The 27,813-nt window shown below is 49.2% G+C and overlaps 1 protein-coding gene across 5 annotated transcripts in view; it reads left to right on the top strand.

The window, feature by feature from the left end:
• kiz (kizuna centrosomal protein) overlaps positions 1-27,813 on the top strand; it is a 274,733-nt gene that overhangs the window by 114,754 nt on the left and 132,166 nt on the right. For all 5 annotated transcript variants that reach the window (XM_038805982.1, XM_038806001.1, XM_038805994.1 and 2 more), the window contains one exon: positions 15,038-15,401. In XM_038805982.1, coding sequence (XP_038661910.1) covers positions 15,038-15,401 — 364 coding nt within the window. The remainder of the gene's footprint in view (positions 1-15,037; positions 15,402-27,813) is intronic.

Consider the following 27,813-nt stretch of genomic DNA (forward strand, 5'->3'; position numbering starts at 1 on the left):
TGCGGCTGGGGGGGCCATTGCTAGAGACCTTTCCAGCGATGCTCCAGTCCCGACCGGCCGAGTTCCCGACGGCGTGGTTCTAACCACGTCTGGCCGGTCGGGACTCAGGCCGCGGCCGCCTTTGTGGGAGGGGGGGGGGTCAAGTACCGGGTTGGGGGGGGCAGCGATCGGGCGGGTTAGATGGAGTGGCGTGGGGCAAGTCGTTGGGACCTTGTTTTCTGGTCCAGGTCCGCCGGCTGAGTCCACCATCACGTTCGGCGCGGCCGCTGGAAGCCATTGCCGTGCGCATGCGTGGACTCGGAACCGGAAGTGCGGGGGCCCGTAACCGCAGCTAAAGCTGCAAGAAGCACTCCAGGTCCCTGCAGATAGGTGAATAGCTCTTAATTTTTTTAAGGAAAGTCTGGCATGAAATGCCAGCATTTTTACGCCGGCGTGGGGCCATAGCCCCATTTTTGGAGAATCCAGTCCATTGAGTCTTTGGGAATTTCTAGAGTCAACCTCTTGCCAGCAACTCATCAGACACTAATACCATTATATATTGAAAGTGGGTGGCTTGCATTTTATTCCTCCTTTCCTTTTCTCTCTTCTGTTTCTCTCCCTCCTTCTCTCTTTCTCTCCTGCTAGGGAGATTATTTTGCTATAGCCTTGGAAAGTCTTCCCTGCAGCCCAGAGGTCCACAGATTTCAGTCTGAGCACCCTTGGTACAGAACAACTGTGGGTGAATTTACACAGCCTGACTTTTCATTTCTATAATTCAGAACATTTTTTGCAGTCATGGTTATGAAAGCAAATGAAACATGATTGTAATTGCAGTGGCAAGCAGGTTACAAAACCTGCCAAAGCAATTGTACATACACATCTAACCTGGTTATTCCAGTGTCTGAACAATTGCATATTCTTTCCATCAGGTGGCACTGCAGGAAAATGTGTACTGAAATGTGATAAAATAGAAGCAAATGCTGTCAGTCTGAATGCATACTCTGTGAGACTTATTTGTTGTCCAAGGTATGCCATTTTTAAAATGGATCAGAAAGCTATGAGCCTTATGCTATATTGAGTGGCACAGTGGTTAGCATTTCTGCCTCACAGCTCCAGGGACCGGCCTTGAGTGACTGTGTGGAGTTTGCACGTTCTCCCCTTGTCTGTGTGGGTTTCCTGTGAGTGCTCCGGTTTTCTTCCACTGTCCAAATATGTGCAGTGGATGCTAGGTGGATTGACCATGATCAATGCGTGGGGTTATGGGGATATGGGGGGGGGGGGGAGCTGGGCATAGGTAGGCTGCTCTTTTGGAGGGTCAGTGCAGACTCGGGCCGAATGGCCTCCTTCTGCACTGTAGGAATTCTATGAAAACCACTAATTTTGCTCAATGACCGTAGGAAGTTAATGTCCATATTTGAAAGCAGCCACTTTTGAATCCCAAACCTCTTGCCTTTAAAGGCTACTTAAGATTTCCTGATGCAGTGATCTTGCAATGAGCATTTAATGTGAATGCTACAATTTAATAATGATAATAATCACTTAAGTAGGCTTCAATGAAGTTACTGTGAAAAGCCCTAGTCGCCACATTACGGAGCCTGTTCGGGGGGCCGGTACAGGAAGGCCGGTACGAAAATTGAACCCGCACTGCTGGCCTTGTTCTGCATTACTAGACAGCTATTTAGCCCAGTGTGTTAAACCAGCCCCAGTATCCCCTATGTCGTAAGCTAAGACTCCCATCTGCCAGTTGTCTTCTACCCTTTCCCCTCCCTCTTATGTTTAGTTATCCTGCCCTCTAATTCTACTTGAATTGAATTTTGTACTAGGCCTTGACTTGAAGTGGCAGCCGAGTAGCATGACAATCCAGTGAGCTGATTGCTGTTGGGAGCTTATAGTTGAAACAGATCTAAGGAGCCAGGCTCCAACCTGTTCTTTTTGGAGGAAGGAGACATGGCAACGCCAGTGATCCATGCCATAGCCTTTTGCCATAAATAATCAAACATTTGGGTGAAGAACCAGAAAGTTGTACATTTTGCCAATAACATGAAGACTGGAGGCATGACAAGTTGTGTGGAGGGGAACAGGAAGCCACAAAGGGACATTGATCATTAAGTCGGCAGAACTATGGCAGATTGCAGTTTAATCTGAGCAAATATGGGGTCATCCACTTTGGAATTGAGAAACACAAATTGGAACATTTTCTAAATAGTGACTAGCAGCTGCTGTGGAACAAAAGGATTAGATGCCCGTGTACATAGTCACTTAAAACGAGCACACATACTAAAAGCAATCAAAAAGACGAAGGAAATGAAAACTTATATCTGAAGGGTTTGAATATATAAGTGAATATGTTCTGTTTATTTACTCAAACTCTGTCTGTGTACTGTGTTCTGTTTTGGGCACCCCAAATAGGAAAGTGATTTTTGGCCTTGGAGAGTCATCAGAATGCTACTGGAGCTTGTAGTGTCAAATTATAAGGGCAGGTTGCATAAACATAATTTCAATTCTTCTAAATTTAAAAGATTAAGGGGATCGAACGGTGGTGTTTAAACATAAAAAATGATTTGTTTAGGTAGGCAGAGAAACTGCTGATGGAAGAATCTAGAGCAAGGCGATATGGTCTAAAAATTAGACGTAGGCCATTTTGGATTGAATTTTAAAAACTTTTATTTAGTTCGCAGGATAGTGATAATTTGGAACTCTTGCAAATAGATATAAAAACATATGAATTAGGAGCAGGAGTTAGGCCATTTGGCCCTTCAAGCCAGCCCCACTGTTCAATGTTATGGCTAATCTGATTGTGGCTTCAACTCCACTTTGCTGTGTGCCCTGTACACCCTGCTGATATAATGTTCCTAAAGAGCTGTTAGTGCAAAGCATTGGGAAGGCTACAATTGGAATATTATGTACAACTTTGACAACTCCCCCCCCCCCCCCCCCCTTTATGGAAAGAATATTGGAGTCAAGAGTGCAACTCAAATGATACCAGGGTGAAAGGATATTGTTCTGATGAGAGATCTGATGAAGTAGAGATATATTCAGTTGATCACAGAAGGTTAAAGGGGGTCCAAGAGAAGAGTTGAAATATTAATTGGATTTTTAAAAAATCGAAGGATTATTTATTGGTCAGTGAATTGGTAACAAGGGGTCATAAATTTAGAAGCATAAAAGGGAAGGTTAGAAGCAATGTTTTCATGCAAGGGGTTATTAGGATATGGAGAGCACTACCACAAGTGCCTATTGAAGCTGAGTCAATCATGACATTTCATCAGAAATTAGATGAACATTTGATGAAGAAAAATATTGATGGTTATGGAGAAAGAGCAGAAAAATAGCGTTTGATACCTCTGATGTGGAAAAAGGCAAAGACATAATGAGCCTAATAGCTTTTCTGCTGAAATCTTGAAGATTGTATAAGTACAATGAACAAATGCTAAATTGCCACTGACCTGGTTGCCATCTGACCAGTTACCCCTGTATTAAGTGTTGTTTACTGTGTCTATACAAATGGCAGCTACTCTGGATTGGATTGGATTGGATTTGTTTATTGTCACGTGTACCGAGGTACAGTGAAAAGTATTTTTCTGCAAGCAGCTCAACAGATCATTCAGTACATGGGAAGAAAAGGGAATTAAACAAAATTCAAGAAAATACATAATAGGGCAACACAAGATATACAATGTAACTACATAAGCATTGGCATCGGTTGAAGCATACAGGGTGTAGTGTTAATGACGTCAGTCAATAAGAGGGTCATTTAGGAGTCTGGTGACAGTGGGGAAGAAGCTGTTTTTGAGTCTGTTCGTGTGTGTTCTCAGACTTCTGTATCTCCTGCCCGATGGAAGAAGTTGGAAAAGTGAGTAAGCCGGGTGGGAGGGATCCTTGATTATGCTGCCCGCTTTCCCTCGGCAGCGGGAGGTGGAGATGGAGTCCATGGATGGGAGGCAGGTTCGTGTAATGGACTGGGCGGTATTCACGACTCTGAAGTTTCTTGCGGTCCTGGGCCGAGCAGTTGCCATACCAGGCTGTGATGCAGCCCGATAGGATGCTTTTTATAGTGCATTTGTAAATGTTGGTAAGGGTTAATGTGGACATACCGAATTTACTTAGTTTCCTAAGGAAGTATAGGCGCTGTTGTATTTTCTTGGTGATAGCGTCGACGTGAGTGGACCAGGACAGATTTTTGGTGATGTGCACCCCTAGGAATTTGAAACTGCTAACCATCTCCACCTCGGCTCCGTTGATGCTGACAGGGGTGTGTACAGTACTTTGCTTCCTGAAGTCAATGACCAGCTCCTTAGTTTTGCTGGCATTGAGGAAGAGATTGTTGTCGTTACACCACTCCACTAGGTTCTCTATCTCCCTCCTGTATTCTGACTCGTCGTTATTCGAGATCCGGCCCACTATGGTTGTATCATCAGCAAACTTGCAGGTGGAGTTGGAACCACGCAGTCGTGTGTGTACAGGGAGTAGAGTAGGGGGCTAAGTACGCAGCCTTGCGGGGCACCGGTATTGAGGACTATTATGGAGGAGGATTTATTGTGATTGGGATATAACTGACCATCTGAGTTGTGATTTATCTTATCAGTCGGCACAAATTGGGCGGAATTTACAAGCTGCTGATGCCGGTGGGATATTTCAGTCCCATCAACAGCATACAGGTTTCGCGGCATGAGGGGTGCAGTCAACGGGAAATCCTGCTGACAACGGCGGGACCACAAAATCCCGCCGGCGGGTTGGCTCCGCCGCCGAAAAACACACCGCGGGTGCTCAGTAAATCCCACCCATTGTTTAGTCCATACTGAAAATTGGCTTCACTGCATACATATTCAAGATAAAATCTTTTTGTATTTGTATAGGGGTCAGTGATATCAAAGCTGTGGAACAGATATTTTCTGTTTCGGGCACCCAAGGCGGAATTCTCCCAAAAAATAACTAAGTGTCATTTTGGGCAGGAAAGCCAGTGTAAATTGAGTTGGCTGCTCTGGCGCGATTCCCATTGCAATCCACCCACACGTGGTCATTTCTGTTGGAGCTGGGGTAAAAGCTTCTGAAAAAATTATGTGTGGGAACCAAAGATGCCGGCAGGGGCGGCTTCATGGAGATCGGGGCCTCATTTCTAAAGGGTGTCCCGATCTCAAAGTAAGAGTGCAGGGCCTCAACCCCCCGCAAGAACATTGCAGGCATCTGGACTTCAATGCCTCCCCCCCCAACGCCATCTATGCCGACATCAACCCCCCCCACCCCCCCAATCTAACTTCAGGCCCAGCCTCTTCACACTTGACATCAGACCCCAGCCGCCATTTGCTGGCATCAGCACATCCCCTCAGGGGAGTGACACCTCACTGTGGAGTGGCCTCATGCCCCGCCCCATTCAGGCCCCACCCCTTTCAGGCCTGCCTCTTTCATCCTCTCCTTTCAGGCCCCAACTCTTTCAGGCCCTACCCCTTGCAGTGTCAATCTGCAATGCCAGGGTGCACTGCCCCACCATGTCCCCAACCACCTGTGGGCTCCAAAAGCCTCTGATTCCCCCAGCATGGTCATTACATCTGGTCTCCGGTAGTGTAGGCCAGTACTGACTCCCACTGTCCTCATGCTGAGCTAGCTTTAAACGGATGCAAGGGGCTGGATTCTCCGCCCCGCCGTACCACATTTCTATTTCACGCCGCCAGCGGGATGCTCCATTACACCTGCCCATTTTGGGGCAGCCCCACGCGTCGGGAAACCCTCGGGCTGCCGGCAAAATGTAACATCCCGCCGGCGGAGAATCCTGCCCAGGATATTTAAATGCTCATTTCAATATGCAGATTTTGTTCACACCCCCACTGGGCATCACCTATAGCGGGCCAGGAACATTGCGCTCTGTTCAGCACCCAAACCAGAGCCCGGTGGTGATGCTGACCGCCACTCCAGTAAAATTAGCTTTAGGCTGTAAGATAACAGATTTGCACACTTGTTTTGATGTTGCCGGTGATGTGAAGTCTGCTCCAATGCATAAATGAGAAAACAACTGTGTAAACCAAAATAAATGCTGCAGTTGTTTGAGTAGAAGCTGTTCCACAATACAAATTAGCATATAGAATCCCGACGGTGCAGAAGGATGCCTTTCAGCCAATCGGGTCCGCACTGACCTTCTAAGTGAGCACCCTATCTAGGCCCACTTCCCCGCTCTATCCCCATAACTCCACCTAAAGTCCACATCTTTGGACACTAAGGAGGCAATTTAGCATGGCCAATCTTGATAGCCTGCACATCTTTGGACTTTTTTGGACTGTGGGAGGAAACCAGAACACCTGGAGGAAATCCACGCAGACACGGGAAGAACATGCAAACTCCACACAGTCACTTGGGCTGGAATTGAACCCAGGTCCCTGGCGCTGTGAGCATCAGTGCTAACCACTGTGCCACCATGCCTTTATTAAGTACTAGTGGATATCCCATATCCCATATTGCTCATGTTGAGTTGAAGCATTTGTTGTGTTATGCCATGTAGCCTATAATATTTATCACGGTTCCTGATTTGCGGTGGTTCAATAAGTCAGATTTATATCTCCCAATGAGATTGCGCAAACATGTGGCCGTGGTTGGCCGTGCCTCCCTGGCATCGTTCAAATTTGTGCGAATTTCTTATAGCAGTCTACCGGGAACTGGTGGGTCCCGGCGCCTTACCTGCCTGCATGGAGCTGATACTCTCCATGATCTCTCCCAGTCCTATTGGTGCTTCCAGCTCCTCCAGTCTATCGTCCCCACAACTGGCATGTCCAGTTCATTGAGGAACCGTTTCATCCCTGCATCCCCGTCGGGGGGCACGGAGGTGTACAGCCCTCAGTGGAAGGTTTTGAATGCTCGCTTGACCTCTTTTTGCTCGGTTACCAGTCTGTCTCTGCTATTTTGTATCTGAGCTAGTTCTCTCATGGCTGCTTGCTTTCTCAGCTGGTGAGCCAGTAGGCGGCCAGCCTTTTACCTGTGGTCGTGGAAGGTCTTCAGTACCTGAAGGAGCTGAGGCACTGCTTTCCTGGTGGATAGCAGGTTAAAGTCCATCTGTAGCTTTTTCCTCTCCGCCAGAAGCTCTACGGTCAGCGTCTCAGAGTACTTTCTGTTGACCTCCAGAATGAAGTCGAACAGTTTTTGCCTGGCCACTCTCTTTCCCCTGTCTCTACATACGTGCCATGTAGCTATAATCTTTCCTCTAATCTCCACATTCAGTGCCTACCAGAACATTGCAGGTGAGATCTCACTCTGGTTATTTGCAATGTACTCGCCTATGGCTTGTGATATTTTCTGGCACAGAAGCCCTTATCGGCCTGTAGGTCCGTGTCCAACCTCCACATGGGCGTTGTGCACGGCCCGTCTCCAACCGCAGATTTGCGTAATCTGGAGCATGGTCAGAGGTCACTATCGCGGAGTATTCCGCCCTTACTATTCTTCGCCTTCGAGGGCGATGGTGGTACGATTGCACCAGTTCCTGGATAAGGAACATATCATGATGTAGGCCAGGCAGACGAGGCAATGCACCTGAGAAGGCGTCGAGATTCGGGTGTACCAGGACCTGAGGTAGAGCTTGCGAGGAGGAGGGTGAGCTTTAATAAGGTAAAGTCGGCCCTATACAAGAAGGGCGTTAAGTTTGGTCTACTGTACCCAGCTCTCCTATGGGTGACCTATGGGGGCTGGGAGCTGTACTTTGGCTTGGCAGAGGAGTCAGCGAACTTTATGAAGGAGAATGGACTGGCAAGAGAAGGAGGACCTTGAACTTTGATTGAGGAGAACTGAAGTGCATATATTGCACTGTGAAAAACATTGGGTTTTTGTTGTCTAGCTTTCATTTGTTTATTTCCGTTTTTCTGTTCTGTTGGGGGTTAGGCTGGGTTATAGTTCTTCTATTAGTGATGAGGGGTGGGTCTCTATTCGGATCTTGGGAGGGATTGTTTGTTTGTTTTTACTTCTTGCCTGTGTTTTGACTGTTTGCAATAAGAGCGGGGGGAGGGGAATCAGTGCGGGGTAGGATTCGAGGCGCCATGGGCGGGGGCTGCCAGGCTAGCTGGGCGGGCTAGTTCACAAAGCAAAGTGGGGGGGGGGGGGAGGGGAGCTGAAGATCGATGTAAGGGGGGGTTGGGAGGAGGAATGGGGGTGTTGGGGGGGGGGGGGGGGATTTTCAAAGTGGAGGAGGAGGAGGGTTGATGACGGTGGTTGTCCGAGGCCGGGCCTGGGGAGGTGGAGGCATGGGCCGAAGACTGGCCTAGGAGAGGTTATGGTTGCGGTAGAGGAGGGGAGCAGTGTGCCACCCGACCAGGCCGGTCATGTGGAATGGTCGGGGACTGAATGGGCCAGTCAAAAGGGCTTATGTGTTCGCGCACTTGAGGTAACTGAAGGTGGACGTGGCCATATTGCAGGAGACATATTTGAAGGTGGGGGATCAGATTAGGTTGAGGAAGGGATGGGTTGGGCAGGTGTTCCATTCGGGATTAGACTTTAAAACGAGGAGGGTGGCAATCCTGGTCAATAAATGGGTGGCGTTCGAGATGGGGAAGATAGAGGCGGACCCGGGGAGGGGGGGAGTAAGGAGTTTTTGTCATGCTATCATGTACATAAAATGTATTCCCGGATAGACTTTTTCTTATGAATAAGACGCTACTGGCTGAGGTGGTAGATGCTGAATATTCAGCAATAGTGGTGTCAGGCCAAGCCCCGCATTGGGTGGACTTGCAAGTCAGCAATGGAAAGCCCAACGCCCGCAATGGAGGTTGGATGTGGGGCTGCTCGCGGATGAAGACGCATGTGAGCAGGTGAGGGAGGCCATTAGGGGATATATCATGATCAATGACACGGGAGAGGTTTGGGAGGGGGTGGTTTGGGAGGCGGTTATTAGGGGGAATTCATCTCAATTCGGGTCCATAGGGAGAAGGCTGAGCGGGCGGAGTTGGATAGATTGCTAGGCGCAATTTTACAGGTGTACAGGAGGTATGGGGAGTCTCCGAATGATGGGGTTCTGAAGGAGTATCAGAGGCTGCAGCTGGAATTTGGGCTCCTGTCCACAGGTACGGAGGAGGGACAGCTGAGGAGGATAAATTGGGCGGTGCATGAATATAGGGAAAAAGTCAGCAGCATGCTGGCGCACCAGCTGAGGAAACAGGAGACGGCGAGAGAGACTGGAAAAGTGAGGGATACAGGGAGTAAGGTGATTCTGGATCCGGCGTGGGTGAATGATGTGTTTTGGGAGTTTTACAGGAAATTTTATAAATCGGAAACCCCCAGCCAGGGAGGAGGGGTTGAAGTGATTTCTGGGGGGGCTGGATTTCCCGAGGATAGATGAAGAATTGGTGGCGGATTTGGGAGCCCCAATTGGGCTTGCGGGGGTGGTTTGGGACAGATTGGGGGCGATGCAATCAGGCAAAGTCCCGGGACCAGACGGATTCCCGGCTGAGTTCTACAAAAGGTTTTCCGGGCTGTTGGGGCCGCTTCTGGTAAAGACCTTTAATGAGTCACAGGAGCGGGGAGTGCTCCCCCTAACATTATCGCAGGCATCATTCCCCTTATTTTGAAGAGGGATAAGGATCCGGAGAGCTGTGAGTCATTTAGACCAATCTCCCTGCTAAATGTGGATGCAAAGTTGCTGGCAAAGATCTTGGCGACACGTATAGACGATTGTGTTCCAGGGGTAACAGGGGAGGACCAGATGTGATTTGTCAAGGGACAACACCTGACGCCCAACATTAGGCGGCTCCTTAATGTAATATTGATGCCTATGGAGGGGGGGCGTGGTCGAGGTGGTGGTGGTCATGGATGCAGAAAAGGCTTTTGATCGGTCGGAGTGGAAGTATTTGTAGGATGTCCTGGGAAGGTTTGGGTTTGAGCAAGGATTTGTAGATTGGGTCCGGTTGTTATATCAGGCACCGGTGGCGAATGTAAGGACAAACTGGATTTGATCAGAATATTTTAGTCCGTGCCGGGGGACGAGAAAAGGGTGTCCACTCTCTCCACTACTGTTTGCCCTGGCCATAGAGCCTTTGGCAATGCCGCTGCGGGCATCGAACATTTGGCGGAGGATAGTGAGAGAAGGGGTGGAGCATCGGGTCTCACTCTATGCGACTTGCTCCTTTATATAACAGACCCGCTGGGGGGTTTGCAGGAATTATGGGGAATACTGGAGGAATTTGGCCGGTTCTCGGGTTACAAGCTGAATATGGGTAAGAGTGAGGTTTTTGCGATTCAGGCAAGGGGACAGGAGAGGAGACTGAAGGAGATGCCGTTCAAAGTGGTGGGAAGGAGTTTTAGGTATCTGGGGATTAAGGTGGCAAGGGACTGGGGTCAGCTTCATAAATTAAATTTGGGCAGGTAGATTGAGCAAATGAAAGGGGACCTTGGTAGGTGGCACGTGATCCCGCTGTCATTGGTGGGGAGGGTACAGACTGTGAAAATGACAGTCCTCCCGAGATTGCTGTTCGTGTTTCAGTATCCTCCAATTTTCATCCCTGAGGCATTTTTTGGAAAAATAAATGAGGTGATCTCGGGTTTTATATGGGCCGGGAATGCCCCGAGGTTGAAGACGGTCCTTCTTGAGCGGGGGTGCAGGAAGTGGGGCTTGGCCCTTCCGAACTTTATCAATTACTACTGGGCGGCTAATATATCGATGGTGAGGAAATGGGTAGTGGGGGAAGGGTCGGTATGGGAGCGGGCGGAGGCGGCATCGTGTATGGGCACAGGTCCGAAGGCTTTGCTAGCAGCATCTCTGCTGTTCTCGCCGGCTCGGTACTCCACAGGTCAAGTGGTAGTGGCAGCCCTGAGAGTGTGGGGGCAATGGAGGCAGCTCATGAGGCTGGAGGGGGTATCGGTGTGGTCACCAATTTGTGACAATCACCAGTCGCTCCGGGGGGGGGGGGGGGGGGGGGGGGGGGGGCTGGACGGAGGCTTCAGGAGGTGGCAACGGGCAGGGATTGAGAGCTTTGGAGTTCTCTTCATTGAGGAGGGTTCCCCGAGCCTGGAGGAGCTAGAGGAAGAGTTTGCGTTGCTGGTGGGAATAGGTTCCAGTACTTGCAAGTGCGGGATTTTGTTCAGAGGCAGGTCCCCGCCTTCCCTTGCCTCCCACTAAGGGGGCTACAGGATAAGGTGGTGTCAAACTTAGGGGTTGGGGAGGGGAGTGTCTCGGAAATATATAAGAAACTGATGGAGTAAGAAGGAGTTGATGGTGGGGGGGGTGGGGGGGGATGGGGGGATGGGGATGGGGGGGTGAGGGGTTCTCTTTGTTAGGGGTGGGGGTTTCTCTTTGTTAGGGGGGGTGGGGGAATGGGGGGGGGGGGGGTGGGGGGGCCGGGGGGGGGGGGGGATGGGGGGCGAAGGGGAGGCATGGAAGTGATGAATAAGGGCAGGGAATCTAATCTATTGGGTAGTTAGGGTCTAGTGCTGGGGGAGTTAGGTATGTTATTGTGGATGTTTTGTGTGTGTTGGATCTCTGTTGTTTAAAATGTTAAAATTATAAATGCCTCAATAAAATATTTTCTAAAAAAAAGTCCCCTGATATTCCAGGTGATAATATTGGTCGGGGTTTTGTCCCCCGCCCTCCTGCAGGATCAACCATACTTACCTGATGGATGCTCCCCTGCACTCCGGGGGTTCTCTTTGTTAGGTTGCCATCCAAAATGGTCACAGTCACCGTACGCACCACGAGGTCAGGCCCCTGCGCTCCAGGTTTTCCTTTTTTCCGGAGGGCACCCAACATGGCCGCCAATTGTGTGTATGCCACATGGGTGAGCCCCTGCCCTCTTGGGTCTCCCTTTGTTTAGGTACCCTCCAAAGTGTCTGCTTGCGGCGCCATTTTGTTTCCTCAGCCCGTTCCTCATCCGCTGAAGCCCTTACAAAAACCAACTAATTTTCCCTATTCTGTTTCTTTTGTGCTCTTCCCCCCAGTCTCCACCCCCCCCTTCCTGTGTCGCACTTTACTCCCCTCCCTCTATGATTTTCCCCCACCCCCTGCGGACCAGGTACACTGTGCCCCCCGCCGCTGTCTGCCTTCCTGTGCTAGCTATCCCAGCTAGTGTAGTGGCTCCCCTCCGGGGGCTGGTCTAGCCCCTTCCTTACGCCTGCTGACTACCCATTTTCCCTGTCTAACCTCTCATCTGCCTTCCCCTGTGCTCGTTGTTTTCTGTGATCCAGTATTCCCTTTACGATGAGAGCGAGGCAGCACAGTCCCGCATAAACATGCTCACAGTCCAATGAGTCCAATATCGAAATGTACCCTGTTCTTGTTCAGGGCCAACTACGCCCGGTTGAACTCAGCCCTGCGTTTTGCTACCTAGGTCTGCCCCAATGTCCAGATGAATTTGGATTTTGTGTCCTTCCCAGGTTCTCACTTTCATCTGACATACTGACTGCAGGATCCTCTCATGGTACTTGTATTGGTGGAGCTTTGCAATAATCGCCCTCAGTTGCTCCCCACTTTGGGTTTTGGCCTGAGCTCTGTTGAACTCTGGGAGGTCGGGGTGGTTGTCTCTCCCGACTACGTTGCCCAGAATTTGGGCGACGTAACCAATCGGATCCCTGCCCTTGATGCCTTCTGGCAGGCCCACGATCCGAATATTTTGTCGTTGGGACCTGTTTTATTGGTCCTCAACTTTCCCCATTAAGTTCCCCTGGGCCGCCACCAACATTTTCACTTCAGCTTCCAGGGCGACAATTCTGTCTCTCTGGTCCGTCAAGGCCTTCCCCAGGTTGAGGATTGTCTTCTCCCGAGTCTCTACTTTCTTCTCCAGTCCATCGATTGCCTTTTGCATGGTGGCCATCGCCTCTGCCATCATCACCTTGACTGCCACCTGGATTTCTGTCTTGATCTCCTCTTTCATGGCGGTCAGCTCCTTCATCAGGAAGCTCATCCATCCATCTCCAGGTGGTGGGGGGGAGGCTGATGCGCGGGTCATTGGTCTCCCTCTCTCCAGTGCGGCTAGGGCCCCTGCGCCTCGTGGGTCCGCCACCTCGTCCGCCTGCTGCTCATGGCTTTTACCGCCACTTCTGCCGTCGCTATGACCCCTCGAACTCCCATTTGCTGGCATACTCTTGTGGTTATTTTCTTCTTGCTGTTGAGGTAGTTTTGTCTTTGAATTTTGGGCAACATTCGACATAAAGATCAATTTTTTGGTTCTGGTTTGTAGGACAGCCACCTGATGTGTGTCCACTCAGCACATCCCCATCACCGGAAGTCCCACTGGGTCAAAATTATGTAACGTTCAGAGCATTGTCCTGGTATCTGCAAATGCTGGAAAAAGTTAGTGGGAAAGAGTGGAAGAGGGTTATGTATCAGTGACCAGGGTCAATGGGTCTTGGATATACTTGAGGTTGTATTGGCAATCTGGTTTGGTAAGAGGATGGTGGAAGAATGTGGCAATGGTTAACCGAGTTGAGAGTGCGTGAGTGTACTCAGCTGGGTTCAGGAAAATTAGGAAAAGGGTTGTGCTGAAATGAGCATTGCAGGAAAGGAAATCACTGTATAGTCAAAGTATAGTCAATAGATCCAAGGCAAAGGGATGTTTATTGTGGGATTGGGGGTTTCAGAGAGTGTATCGGTGTTTGCAAGCATTGAAATTGGAATTCTTTACTGTTGGACTACGAGAAGAGCTGTTGGAATTGTTATCTGGGGGACTCCCCAGATATAGGCAAGTAGTGCTGCAGAATACGAGACCACTGGTGAGAGGTGACCGAGATCCTCTGAGGATCAGGATTATCAGGTATGGGAATGTTGTGCGAAGTCGGTGGTATAATTATTGGGGATGTAAATGTATTTGAGGTTGGGGTACTGGGGCAGCCAGTTCTTTGAGAGGACGGAACTGGAGAAATTAAAGAATGCAATCCAGGTCAGCATGGTGGCGCAGTCGTTAGCATTGCTGCCTCATGTTGCCAAGGACCTGTGCTCGATCCCGGCCCCGGGTCACGGTCCGTGTGGAGTTTGCACATTCTCCCTGTGTCTGCGTGGGTCTCACCCCCACAACCCAAAAAGAAGTGCAGGGTAGGTGAATTGGCCGGGCTAAATTGCCCCTTAATTGGGAACAAAAAAAGAATTGGGTGCTCTAAATTTATATTAAAAGAAAGAAAAAAAAGTTTTAAAAAAGAAAAAAAAGAAGAATGCAATCCTTCATAATTTTGCCTCCATCCTTGATTTCTGAGATTTGAGTTATACTTATTTGAAGTGGACAATGGTCTCGTATTTTCCCATTGTATGAACACCACTACCTGGCGGTTCCCCTTCTAGTCACTCACCATCCTAACTTGGAAACATATCGCTGAACTTTTGCTGTCGCTGGGTCAAAATCCTGGAAGACCCTCCCTAACAGCACAGGAATGCAGAGGTTCAAGAAGGCAACTGATCACCACCCTTCTAAAGGGCAACTATGGATGGGCAGGAACACCCACATCCCGTAAATGAAGTTAAAGAAAGTCTCCCAGCTTCGGCTAAAGAAAGCCACTTCTGGTTCATCACCCCAGTTTTCTCTAGAGACTGTATCATTGTATTCCTGGCTGTGGCCTGGGAACAAGCTTTAAGTTCTTTGAATATCTTCGTAGAAATCTAGAAAATACCTGAAAGAACGTAAAGCCAGTGCCCAAATCTTGCTGGGATATGGCAAACCTGCCTCTGTGGAAGCGATTGGAAAGTTGATACCAAACAGGATGGTTAAGCAGGGTGGCAGGAGAGCAAGGAGAGGCTACTGGGAAGAGAGGGACAAGTGATAAGAAGGAAAAAGCAAGAGTCATCATGTTGGGGATGGACTTTATGCCATAGATAGAGCGAGGCAATAGGAGTGAGTGGCAAGGAGGGACAGGCATTCATTCACTGGGAAAAGTCGCTGGCATCTTGAGTCCATTGAGTGGGCCAGAGACGCCCACACCCCATGAATGAATAAAAAAAAGTTGCCTGTTATTACGCAGGCCCCTGTTGGTTGCATAGCCTGTCTCCTTGGAGAAGTAAAATGAGAACTTTTACTTCTACTACTAGGGAGACCCAGTAGTCAAGTTGAAGAGTGACAGTAAATCACAGGAATTGATTGGTTACTGGCAAATTATCATATTTTTTCTTTGACAGTGAGCTCCCAGAACCAGAAAAAGGATGTGAAGGAGGCTCGGGGGGCAAGTAAAGATGTGCAGAGGCTGACAGATGAACTGTGTGATTCAGAAATTGACCTTCGTATTTCTGGTAACGGTGAAGAACTGCAATTGAAGAAAACCTTTGAAGACCCGCACAATATTCTACGTCGTAAACCAGCTTTAAATGATGACCCTGCAAGGATCAGTGAGTCAGGCTTTACCAAAGATAAAAGCTGTGCTGTTTCCAAGGAACACATTGTGCCTTCCTTAAATCAGCCAGACCAAAAAGACCCCGGTGATTCTGTGGAAGGTGACCTTGATGAAGAACTATGTGAGATCACAACACAATATCGGCAAGTTGAGTAAGTACTGTTGGTCTTTGATAAAAATAAGTTATTATATATTTTTAGGTTATTTGATTTTAAAACAGTAATCTGTTTGCACTCTTTAAGAAATCACGTCAAATATGCTGGCTTTATAAATAAAGTTATCCAAGTAAGAAAATGGGAGTAGTTGTTACTTGTGGAACAAACATCAGTGCAGACCTGATGGACTGACTAGTCTTTTTATAATATTTTTTGATTCAGTGTGAAAGGTTGAAGGAAAAGCAAAATGGACATAACACTATACATAATAGTCAAATGCGAAGGGACCAATGGTACTGGGGGAAACAACATGGGTGACTGGGGGAGACAAAATGTTGGGGTAACTCATGAAGCATGTGACCATTATCCTCTTTTTAAAAAATAAATTTAGAGTACCCAATTTTTTTTTTCAATTAAGGGGCAATTTAGCATGGCCAATCCACCTACCCTGAACATCTTTTTGGGTTGTGGGGGTGAGACCCACGCAGACATGGGGAGAATGTGCAACCTGCACACGGAGAGTGACCCAGGGCCGGGATCGAACCCGGGTCCTCGGCGCCGTGAGGCAACAGTGCTAACTACTGCGCCACCGTGCCACCCCATGTAACTATTATCCTCATGGTCAAATCAAACCTGAGCAGGGCCTCACGTTGGATGGGCACATGTGCTGCATTGGGGTTGGGTCAGTGGAAGGGCAGAGATGCAGGTCATCTCAACTGGGCAACTGAAAGGGAACTGCAGCAGGCAGTATTGAATATGCTAAGGACTGGTGAGATGGGTTTGATGGAAGAAGGCTCAAGAGTGTTTGCACAAAGTTCTGAAAGGCCCTGCCACGTGTCCTTCTTCCTGATGGTTCACTCATAGGTCAGTTGCATGTGGAAGAACTGCTTGGGAGTGGACGATGAGGGGGCACTTGAAAAGCTTCTAAAAGGATGCAGGGGAAAAAGTAGACAGAATGCAGTGAAAGTGAATTAATTTGCAGACATTTGATTTGTGACAAATATGTGTTCACCATGCAATCGGTTGTAATTAAATTTTCTTGATTTGTCTTTTTGTTTTGAAAAATGTTTTATTGAGGCATTTATATATGTATATATATTTACACATCAAACACAACCATAAAACAAAACAAGTCAACAGGGCTGCAAATAATCAAACCAACTAAATACCTAACATCCCACTATCTCACCTCCCACTCCCCTACCTCCTTTCTTGCCCCCCCCCCTTTCCCCCACCCCCGCGCTGACATCTTAACTGTTCTCAAGGAAGTCGATGAATGGCTGCCACCTCCGGGCAAACTCCTCAACAGATCCTCTCAAAGCGAACGTTATCTTCTCCAACCGAAGAAACTCTGCCAGATCACTTGCCCATACTCCTGGTTTCGGCTGCCCCAAGTTCCTCCATTCTAGTAAGATCTGTCTCCGGGCTACCAGGGAGGCAAAGGCCAAGACATCGGCCTCTTTCGCCCCCTGGACCCCGGGGTCTTCTGACACTCCAAAGATCGCCACTTCGGGACTCAGGACCACCTTTACCTTCAAGACCTCTGATATTGCTTCACAGCTCCAAGGTCCCAGGTTCGATTCCAGCTTGAGTCACTGTCTGTGTGGAGTCTGCACATCCTCCCCGTGTGTGCGTGGGTTTCCTCCGGGTGCTCCGGTTTCCCCCCACAGTCCAAAGATGTGGAGGTTAGGTGGATTGGCCGTGATAAATTGCCCTTAGTGTCCAAAATTGCCCTTAGTGTTGGGTGGGGTTACTGGGTTATGGGGATAAGGTGGAGGTGTTGACCTTGGGTAGGGTGCTCTTTCCAAGAGCCGGTGCAGACTCGATGGGCCGAATGGCCTCCTGCACTGCAAATTCTATGATATCTATGAAAACCCCAGCCAGAATCCGCCGAGCTTTGGACATGCCCAAAACATGTGGACCCACTTGTGCACCACCCACACCTATCCTCCACCCCTTATAGAAACCTGCTCATCATGGCCACAGTCATGTGGTCCCTGTGAACCACCTTGAACTGAATAAGGCTAAGTCTAGCACACAACGAGGATGTGTTAATTCTCCTCAAAGCTTCCTCCCACACCCCGACCTCCACCTCCCTCCCCAACTCTTCCCCCCATTTCCGCTTCACTACCCCCATCGAGGCTCCCACCCAATCCATCAGCTCGTTATAAATTTCTGGCACTTTACTCTCCCCTACCTCTGTTTTTGACACCACCTTCTCCTGTAGCCCCTGGGGCAGCAGGTGGGGAAAGGACGGTACCTGCGTCTGGACAAAATCCCTCACCTGTAAATACCGGAACCCGTTCCTGGCGGGCAACTCAAATTCATCCAACAACCCCTCCAAGCTCGGAAAGCTTCCTCCAACGAATAGGTCCCCAAACCGCTCAATCCCCGCCCATTGCCACCCCGATCCCTCCCGTCCAGCCCCCCTGGAGCAAACCTATGATTCCTGCAAATCGGTGCCCAAACCGAGGCCCCCTCCAGCCTCCGGTGCTACCGCCACTGTCCCCACACCCTCAGGGCCGCCACCACCACCGGGCTTGTGGAGTACCTGGCCGGGGAGAACGGTGAAGACACTGCCCCCAAACCCGTGTCTTTACAAAAGGCTGCCTCCATCTGTTTCCACACCTCCCCTCCCCCACTAACCACTTCCTAACCATGGCTATATTTGCTGCCCAGTAGTAATTCATCAAATTTGAGAGAGCTAAACCCCCCCCAACCCCGTTCCAACAGCACCTTGTTTATCCACGGGGCTTTATCCGCCCAAACAAACTCCGAAATCAGTGCATTCACCTTCCTAAAAAAAAAACATAGGAATGAAAATTGGAGATTCTGGAACACAAACAAGAACGTCAGGAAGACTATCATCTTCACCGATTGCACCCGAACCGACAGCATTCCACCTCCAGAAATCCGCTTTCATTTGTTCCACCAACCACGCCAAATTCAACTTGTGCCTCTGCTCCCACCCCGGTGCCACCACAGTACCGAAACACGAAAAGCTCGCCCCCAGTACTCTAAATGGCAACTTCCCCAGCCTCTTGCTTGAAAGGGAAAAACCTTGCTCTTGCCCATATTTCGTTTATATCTCGAAAACCGGCTGAACTCCTCCAATATGCCCATAATCACCCCAGTACCTTCCAGAGGGTTTGAAATGTAGAGCAGCAGATTGTCCGCATATAGCGAGACCCTATACTCCACCCCCCCCACACTATCCACCTCGAGTCCCTTGATGCTCTCAGCGCCATTGTCAATGGCTCTATAGCCAAGGAAAAGAGTAGTGAGGAGAGTGTGCGTCCCTGCCTCGTTCCTCGGTGCAGCCTGAAATATTCCAAACTCACATGGTTTGTTCGTACACTTGCTACCGGCACCCGGTACAACAACCGGACCCAATCCACAAATCCCTGCCCAAAACATCCCAGTGGCTCCCACAGATAGTCCCACTCCACCCGGCCGAAGGCCTTCTCCGCATCCGTGACGACCATCACCTCCACACTGCGTCCCTCCAGGGTCATCGTTATAATATTCAACAGCCAACAGATGTTGGTCGACAAATACCTCCCCTTAACAAACCCCGTCTGGTTCTCCCCATCATCCCTGGCACACAGTCTTTTCTTGATTTTTCTTCACCTACCACTTTTAGGTGCTGCCCTGAGATCTGCAGTAGTTGGTGAAGGCAGCCTGTTGACTTGTTTGCTTTGTTGCCTTTTATGACTTTGGCAGTCGTCATCAGGAGAGAGGAGACCTGCTGGGCTCCAGATTCCTTTAGCTGTCCTCCTGTGAGCCAGCTGCATCCTCTCTACTGACGGAGGATGAGGTTGAAGGAGTCACAGGCAAAGGGGGGTTTGGAGGGAGCGACCACTTCTGAGAGTTCTGATTGGATGACCCAGGGGTGTTCACCCATGGATGCAGTGGTGGAGTGCAGGTTGACTCATATCTCTTGCAGAAACTGGAGGTTCTGTTGGATCAGAGTTTCCATGACGACTGCCAACCTCCCCATGAAGACCTCAATGCATGCACATATGGGCACCACTGCATCAGAGTGCAGGTGGCTGGACACCTCCAACTAGCTTTTCTCTCTCTTGAGGACTTCCAGCACATCTGCCAGATATTTCTCAGCCTTTTGCTGACTCTCCACCGTGAGCTGGAAGGCCGATTCCAGATGCTTGTCATCGGACTTGGACCTCAAAGATGCCTCTTGAACCCGCCTGAACCTGCCTCCTCCTGCTGCAGACACGTGTCCATGCCGTAACCTCCAGATTGTGAACCTTTCCTAAACTACCACTAATACCCTCCGAGCTGTGTGTTCCTGATCTGGTGTGTGGTGCAGGTGTCTGCTGTGATACCTGTACAGGTATACAATGCTCGTCTTCACTCTCCTGCCTCCTCTCTGGGCTGATGGTTGTTTTGAGGCCTGAGAGGGAATCCCTGCTCAGTGCTTGATCTCTTCCTGGAAGCACCGATAAGTGAGAGAGGAGAGTACAAGTGACCACATCAGCTGCCTCCAATATGGAGGCACGTTTGACAATCCGGTTTTGTTAGAATGGACGGATCCTTAGTCGGAAAAAGTCCAAGTCCGAGCATCCTATCAGCAAAGACACAGTCCCGCTACACTCTGTGAACTCAGGTGTCCTCTCCTCGAACTCGTTGAGAAATCTCAGATGTGGGTGCCCCCCTCCCCTCTTCTGCTATTCTCTGCGGTTTTGATCTTGTCCTGCTTAAAGAGACCTGAGCATTGGGTTTGGCAGAGTTGCATGCATTTGGATATTGCAAATTGGTTCAATTCTCATACTTTTCCTTGTAAGATAGCCCATTTTGGTCATCATTATAAATGATGCCCAATATTGCCATTCCGTGGGGCAGGGACTCACTAGGTACCTGGGGGTGCAGGTTGCCCGGGAGTTGGGGGGGGGGGTGGGGGGGGGGGGGGTGGGCTCCGCAGGTACAACATTTCTAGTTTGGTGGGTAGAGTGAAAGCTGATCTGGCAAGGTGGGATGGTCTCCCTCTGTCACTGGCGGCTCGGGTACAGGCGGTTATAATGAACGTGTTGCCGCGATTTCTGTTTATTGTTCAATGCCTGCCGACTTTCCTGCCAAATGCTTTTTCCAGAGAGATTGAGGGAAGGATTACTTTGTTCATATGGGGAGGGAAGGTGGCCAAGTTCGAAAGGTGCTGCTACAGAGGGGAAGGCAGGCAGGGGGTTTGGGTCTTCCGAACCTGATGTATTACTACTGGCCGGCGAATGTGGAGAAGGTGCGGAGCTGGGTCAGAGGGGTTGATTCCTAGTGGGTCAGAATGGAGGAGAGTTTGTGCAGGCGGTCGGGATTGAAAGCACTAGTGACAGCGCCGCTCCCGATAGCCCCGGGGAAATACTCAGGGAGTCCGGTAATAATAGCTTCTTTGAGAATTTGGAGGCAGTTTCGCCAACACTTTGGGTTGGGGGCAGGGTCAAGGGAAATGCCGATTCAGGGAACCATAGATTTGAGCAAGGGAGGTGGGATGGAAATTTTCGAAAATGGGAGGAGAAGGGAATTAATACACTGAAAGATATGTTTCTTGGGGATCGGTTTGCAGGATTGAAGGAGACGGAAGCGAAGTATGTGCTGGAGCAGGGCGAAATGTTTAGATATATGCAGGTTCGAGATTTTGCCACAAAGGAGATACAGAGCTTCCCGGTGGAGTCGGCCTCCACATTGCTGGAGGAGGTGCTAACGACAGGGGACTGGAGAAGGGGGTAGTGCCAGTGGTTTACGGAGCTATTTTGGAAGAGGAGAAGGCACCACTGGAAGGGATCAAAGCAAAGTGGGAGGAAGAGTGGGAGAGGGAAATGGAGGAGGGGTTCTAGTGTGAGGTGCACCGGAGAGTGAATGCCTCCACCTTGTGCGCGAGGTTGGGACTGATACAGCTGAAGGTGGTATACAGAGCACACCTCACGAGGGCGAGGATGAGCCGATTCTTTGAAGGAGTAGAAAATGTGTCGTTGGGTTGGGGGGGGGGGGGGGTGCCGGCGCTAATCACGTTCATATGTTTTGGTCCTGTCCAAAGCTAGAGGATTATTGGAAAGAGGTTTTTAGGGTAATTTCCAAAGTGGTGCACATGAAACTGGACCCGGGCCCCCAGGAGGCCATATTCAGGGTATCGGACCAGCCAGGGTTGGAAAAGGGTGCGGAGGCAGATGTTGTAGACTTCGCCTCGTTGAGCTCCCGAAGGCGGATCCTGATAGGTTGGAGAGCAACCTCTCTAACCTGTGCCCTGGCATGGCAGGGGGACCTGTTGGAATTCTTGACTCTTGAGAAGGTTAAGTTTGAACTGAGGGGAAGGATGGCGGGGTTCCACAATTCATGGGCGTTATTCATTATGCACTTTCAAGAACTGGATAACATCGAACATTGGTTGGGGGGAGGGGGGCTGTGTGTGTTCATGGCGATGATGGGTGATTCCTGATTACTTTTTGTCATTTGTTTGTGTGAACATGCGGGCTAATGTTTGGGGTTTGGTGGGAGGATGGCATCGTTGTTATTGATAAGGGGATTGACATGTTTGTTACTGATTATTATTTATTGTTGGTGGGTGCAAATTTGGGAGAAAATGAGAAAAATGAGGAGAATAAAAAAATATTTCAAAAAAAATGAATGATGCCCAATACAACACACAGTTGCCATTACAAACGCAGTTGCAATCCAGGTTTGAAGAGACTGGGTGGGATTTTCCAGCACTGAAATTTGCAGGCATTGTTGCGGGCGGCACAGGAAAATTTGGAGAGCTGTTGAAAACTAACCACCCTCCAAATGTTTCCATCCTGCCTGCGACAATGGCTGCGGTTGTGGGGGCCAAAAAACTCAACCCAGTGACTTCAGCCTGATGTATTTGTACTTGGTCGGCTGTAGCGTTTTCCCCCTAAGTTGTACAGTAACAGAAGGGTGAGCTTCACTTTTGGAGGAAAAACTTACAGGAAACAAAATGGTTGAAATTTTCTTCAAGCATCCACCCTTATTAGTTTGTGTTTCTTCCTCTGACTTCGTATCCTGTTCATTTCACTTTGAGCTCAGTGAAGCTAATGTTAATTTACTAAAGTTGAGATATGGTAGCTTAAAACAGGTCAAATAACTTGTATCTGCTGCGTTTCAAATATTGGTCATTAAATGATGAAGACCACGCACTACTGTGGCATCGCTGATGACTTCAGTGACTTGCAATAAAATCAAAATACTGCGCATGCTGGAAACCTGAAATAAAAACATAAAGTGCCGGTAAATGCAGATTTGGCAGCAGTAGAATGAAAAACAGAGATAACGTTTACAGGCAGGAAAGACTCTCCTTCGGTTCAAAGAAGTCATCTCTGACTCTGAAGGGTAATTTGTTTCTTTCTGCACAGAATGCCAGACACTCTGAGTTTTTCCAGCATGTGCCCTTTTATCTCAGCAACTTGCAAATCTCGTATAAACAAACAAATAGTTCGCAAGTTGAAATTTTCCTCATTTACTTGTATGACCATTCTTGGATCATTTAAATTGGATTGGTCGTAATTTAACTGTTTTAAAATCTTTATACATGTAAAAGAATTCCACTTTAATCAATGTAGTGGTGCAGTTTATGGTAATATATTGTAATATATGAGCAATGTTGCAAGTCAGTTTGTTTTGTGAAAGGTATGGAAAGTTAAAGCCAAAATGTTTGTCAATTAATGATGTCACTTCCAGTCTTGTGTGAATGATATGCTATATATCTTTCGTTGGGCATCGATGATTGTAAAGGCAAAGTTAAAGCAGCCCTAATGTTCTCGTTTTCCTCACAATTACTTGCTTCAAGCTGTTTCATTGTAGTCTGTCAAATGGTTCAGTAGGGCTTCAGACCCTAGTGCACCATGGCAACAGAATCTAAATATATCACTTGAAAGGTTCAATCTCCAGCATGTTTTTTTGTGTAACAGAGCCAGAGTTAGGCTTGATGCCAAGGACCAGAAATAATTTGATGACAATCCAACAATTAAACTAAATCTGAGAGATAGAGACAGACCAGGGGTGTAGTCCTAGCTCCATTTGGGAGACTAACAATACTGCAGGCTTGATGCACACAGCATATTCAGTTTGTTAAAGGTCTCTTTGAAGAGCACTGACAAATAAAGAGTATAGAAAAGAGATGACTGTTTTGAGGCCCATGGTAAAGGAAGAAAGAACAAGCTTTTGCCCAAGCTTCTTCAGCAGCATTGAAGAGGACTTAGCACCAATGGATTGTCTACTGCAGAATGTAACAGATATAATTCAAGCTGTCAGCTTAATCAGGATGTTACCAGGAAGCAACCTGATGAAGAGAGGGATCCCTTGTTTCCTGACCCCTAACCCTCAGCCCATTACAGATTGTCATAAATTCTGTTTTTTCTTTATATTGGTTTCTCTTTTTTCTTGCTCTTGTTGCCATTCTGTTTTCATGCTGCTGTTCTATTTGTTACACACAATTGCCTCCAGTGTGGACCACCCAGATTTTACCATTGGGGGAAAGGATATGCTTTCAAACATGAATGAGTAAAGGAGCCTGAGATGCAGTCGGATGATTTAGCATAGTAGATATTTAGCATTTGAAAAATAATAAATTGAAAAATAATAATATAACACTGGAGCGTTATAAACATAGTCATTTTTACCAATAAATGGACCTTTTACTGCAACACATTAAAAAGTGAACAGCACTACCTTATGCATTAAAATAGCAATGATCATCGATTATGCAAACCAGTCATGATAGTCAAAAAGCAGGTTATTTACTAACAGTTTTAAATGACATTATTTATTCTAATTAATTTGGGACACTGAATAAGAGAAGCACTTGAAAACTGTTGGTTTATCTCATGGGTACTTACACGTTTAAGAAAAAAATTCATAAAGACAAATGTGACTTTGGTTCTCACAAATTAACTAATGAGTCTTTCATGCTTGACATGTGGTCAAGCAATTCAAAATTATTTGTGCATTTTTAAAATATTGACTAGTATCAGCTAATCCTGGAACTGTCCAGCTGGGTTACAGTGGGTTTTTTCAGGCAAAATTCCTACTGAGCACAGTTGTAACGCAGGATCATCTATTCCCGAATTTGCCCACTATGAAGGCAATTTTTGTACTTAATATTTTTTGTGAGGGAAAGGTGATTTTAAAAAAAGTTATGGAAGTGTACTGTACCAGCTCTTGTGAAGTACTTACTATACACAATGCAAATAGTTTTATAGTACAATATGAATAATAGGTTTTCAGAATGTATATGAATCTGCCTAAATTATATTGCATCCGTTAATGAACAGGCATCCTTGATATTCAAATGAATATTCTTGCAGAAAGGTGATGAAGAAAGTATGGGCGTGATTCTCCAAAAACATTCTTAAATTGGGTAGCGAGCGGGAATTGCCGTGAGCTTCCCGGCAATCAGCTCAAAGAGGGCGGCAACGCTATTCAGTGTTAATTGGTCCACTTAACGAGGCTTCATGGGCTTCTCGCCATAAATGAAGGCTCTCCAGTTGATTCACTGGGACCGCGCTCCCAGCCCCCCGTAACAAGGTTGTGCAGCACTTAAGCTGCACGTGCTCAGCCAACCCAGCCAGCTCGCAATAATGGCGCCGAGGAGACTGGCCCCAAAATTCGGGGAAGCTAACCTGGGGAGGCTCCTGGACGCGGTGGAGGCCAGGAGGGATGTCCTGTTCCCTCGAGGGTCCTGGATGGTGAGCCATATGGCAGCCAGTGCTGCCTGGGATGTGGTGGCGGCAGCTGTGTACTCGGTGTGTGAACAGGAGGACTGGCCTCCAGGGTCGAAAAAATGTCAACGACCTAAACTGGTGCCAGCATGAGTGAGTAGATACCAATGCCCTCCACCTCACCAAGGAAGCATCTACCCCCAAAATTCCCCATGCTACCCTGACCCTCCCTCCACCCTCTCCCCCTTCAACCCGAATCCTGGGGAAGCCCCAGGGCTAACAGAGCCTGATGATACTGGGGCAGCCGAGGCTCGAACCAGCTGCCCTAAGGTGAGTGAGCAATCAGATAGGCAGGGTTCAGATTGTGGCATAGATTGAGGAGCACCAGCTCCCAGCTCTCTGCAGGTTATCATAACCCCCTGCCCTCAACAGTGACCCGCTGATGGTGCCGACACAATCCCAGCACCCTGGAATGATATGACACAGACCCTGGGAGGGCGGGGGATGATGGACCAGCCCACATCTTAATGAAGCAGGCAAGCATGAATGCCTCCCTGGCCCTCTGAGCTTGCCAGACCCTCACCGCTGCCACTTGCCCTGCAGCCTCCGGCTGATCCTCTGGTTCCTCCTCGGCCTTATCGTCCAGCCTCTGCTGGTCCAGTGCTTCCTAACCATCCTCATCCTCTTCGTCCTCCTCCTCCGATGTGGCCATGTGTTCCTCATCACTACCCTCCAGCTTGTCGCCCCGCTCTTCTGCGAGGTTGTAGACGGCACAGCAAACCACCACAAAGTGGGCGTCCCTCCGGCGGTGTACTGGAATCCATCACCAGAGTGGTCGAGGCAGTGGAACCGTATTTTGGGGAGTTTAATGCACCGTTCAATCACATCCCTGGTGGCACATGGGCCTCATTGTACCGGGTTTCTGCTTTGGTCACCGGCTCTCGTACTGGCGTCATTAGCCAGCTCCTCAGCAGACACCCCTTATCCCCCAAGAGCCAGCCGACCATCCTGGGGTGCTCCTCGAAGTGGGCGGGGTGACCAAGTGCCCGACGTAGCTGTCGTGGACACTCCCCGGGAAGCTGGTACACACGTGCATTATCTTCATCTGTTGGTCGCACGCAAGCTGTAGGCTGAGAGAGTGGAACGCCTTTCAGTTAACATAGGGCACCCCCAGATGGCCTGGTGAACGCAGGGCAACATGCATGGAATCTATTACACCCTGGACCTGGGGCATCCTGGCGATGGCGGAGAAACCTGCTGCACAGGAATCTTACTGAGCTTGTTCAATGTCAAAGACGATGTAGTTTTCTGCCTGGGCTTGCAGGGCATCCGTGACCTGTCGGATGTGCCTGTGGGCTGTGTCCTACAAGATACCACACAGGTCCAAGCTTGAGCCCTGGAATGATCCTGAGGCATGTAGGTTCAGGGAAGCGGTGACCTTGACGGCCACCGGGAGCGGGTGTCCTCCTCCTCCGTGTCTTGCCAAATCCGCAAGGACCTGGCACAGGTGTCACACAGTCTCCTTGTTGAGGCGACACGCTGTATGTCATCTGTTTGAATGACCAACAATGCTTGTACACCCTGGGCCGTCGTGGGCCTACCCCTCTGAGCCCCTCCCTGGCTTGATGGGTGGCCGGTTCCTCAGGGTGTGGGTCGGGATCTGGCACATGGGCCGCCGCCTTGAGCATCTGCTGGTGCTGTTGCCTCCAGTGTCTGGCCGCATTGCCTCGCAGCACCATCCAATATCCCTAACATAGCGTTCAATATCTGTAAGGAATTGGGAGAGGGTGTTAGACTGACAAACGGTGGTAGCTCCCACCCCGGGACCCTCCATTCCCCCATTGATTCCCCCCCATTCCCTCATTGATCTCCCCGCCCACCACCACCCACCATCCAGAACTCACTGCCCATGCACTCCGGCCGCACTGGACCCCAGGCCCTGTACCCCAGACACCCGCTCGTAACATCATCTGGACCGGGCACTGGTACCCTCCCTGTGGCACTCACCCACCCTACAGCCGTGACCGTGTCCCCGGAGCTGTGTCCCATCCCTTGGGTGTTGGGATATTGGTTGCTGCGTGTGTGGTGTTGCCTCCGGCAGTGTTCAGTCACAGTGTTCAGCATCATGGTGTGATAGGTATGCTAGACAATGACTCCCACATGCTACATGGCCCGCCCACCCACAGGAATATACTTGGGTTGTGTGAAGTGATCACTTAACCACGATTGCCAATTCCCTATCAACAATAGCCTTCAGCCGCATGGCCAGGTGGGGGTTATGGATGGTTATTGGGGCAAACGGGCAGGCACAAGGTTTTTCCCCGGAATGGGTACACACGATCCAGGGGTTGGCATGGTTGTGCCGCAAGCAGTTGCCCCCCTGGTTACCCCCCCCGCGCCTCCCCCCACTCTCCTATGGTGGTCCGCCTCTGCGGAGTATCCCCCCACCCCAGCCAAGGGTTCCCTCGTTGAGCACAGGGTCAGGATGCCCAGAGCTCCCGGCCTGTGAACAAAGATGGCTACTTGTCTCCTCGGCTTCCCACAGAAGCTCTTCCTCCAGGTTCATGTTTTACAAAAGGAGTACTAATTGGTGCCAGCTTGACCACTTGCTGGGGAGGCTGCTGAATGACGGGAGGCCATTGGATATGGGGTCGCTCCCGTTAATTGTATGGAAATAGGCTAAGGTGATAATTGGTTTCTCGCCACACTACTGCGAGATCCCGTTTTCG

The sequence above is a fragment of the Scyliorhinus canicula genome, chromosome 1 (assembly GCF_902713615.1).
Source record: "Scyliorhinus canicula chromosome 1, sScyCan1.1, whole genome shotgun sequence".
In the NCBI taxonomy this organism is placed as follows: domain Eukaryota; kingdom Metazoa; phylum Chordata; class Chondrichthyes; order Carcharhiniformes; family Scyliorhinidae; genus Scyliorhinus; species Scyliorhinus canicula.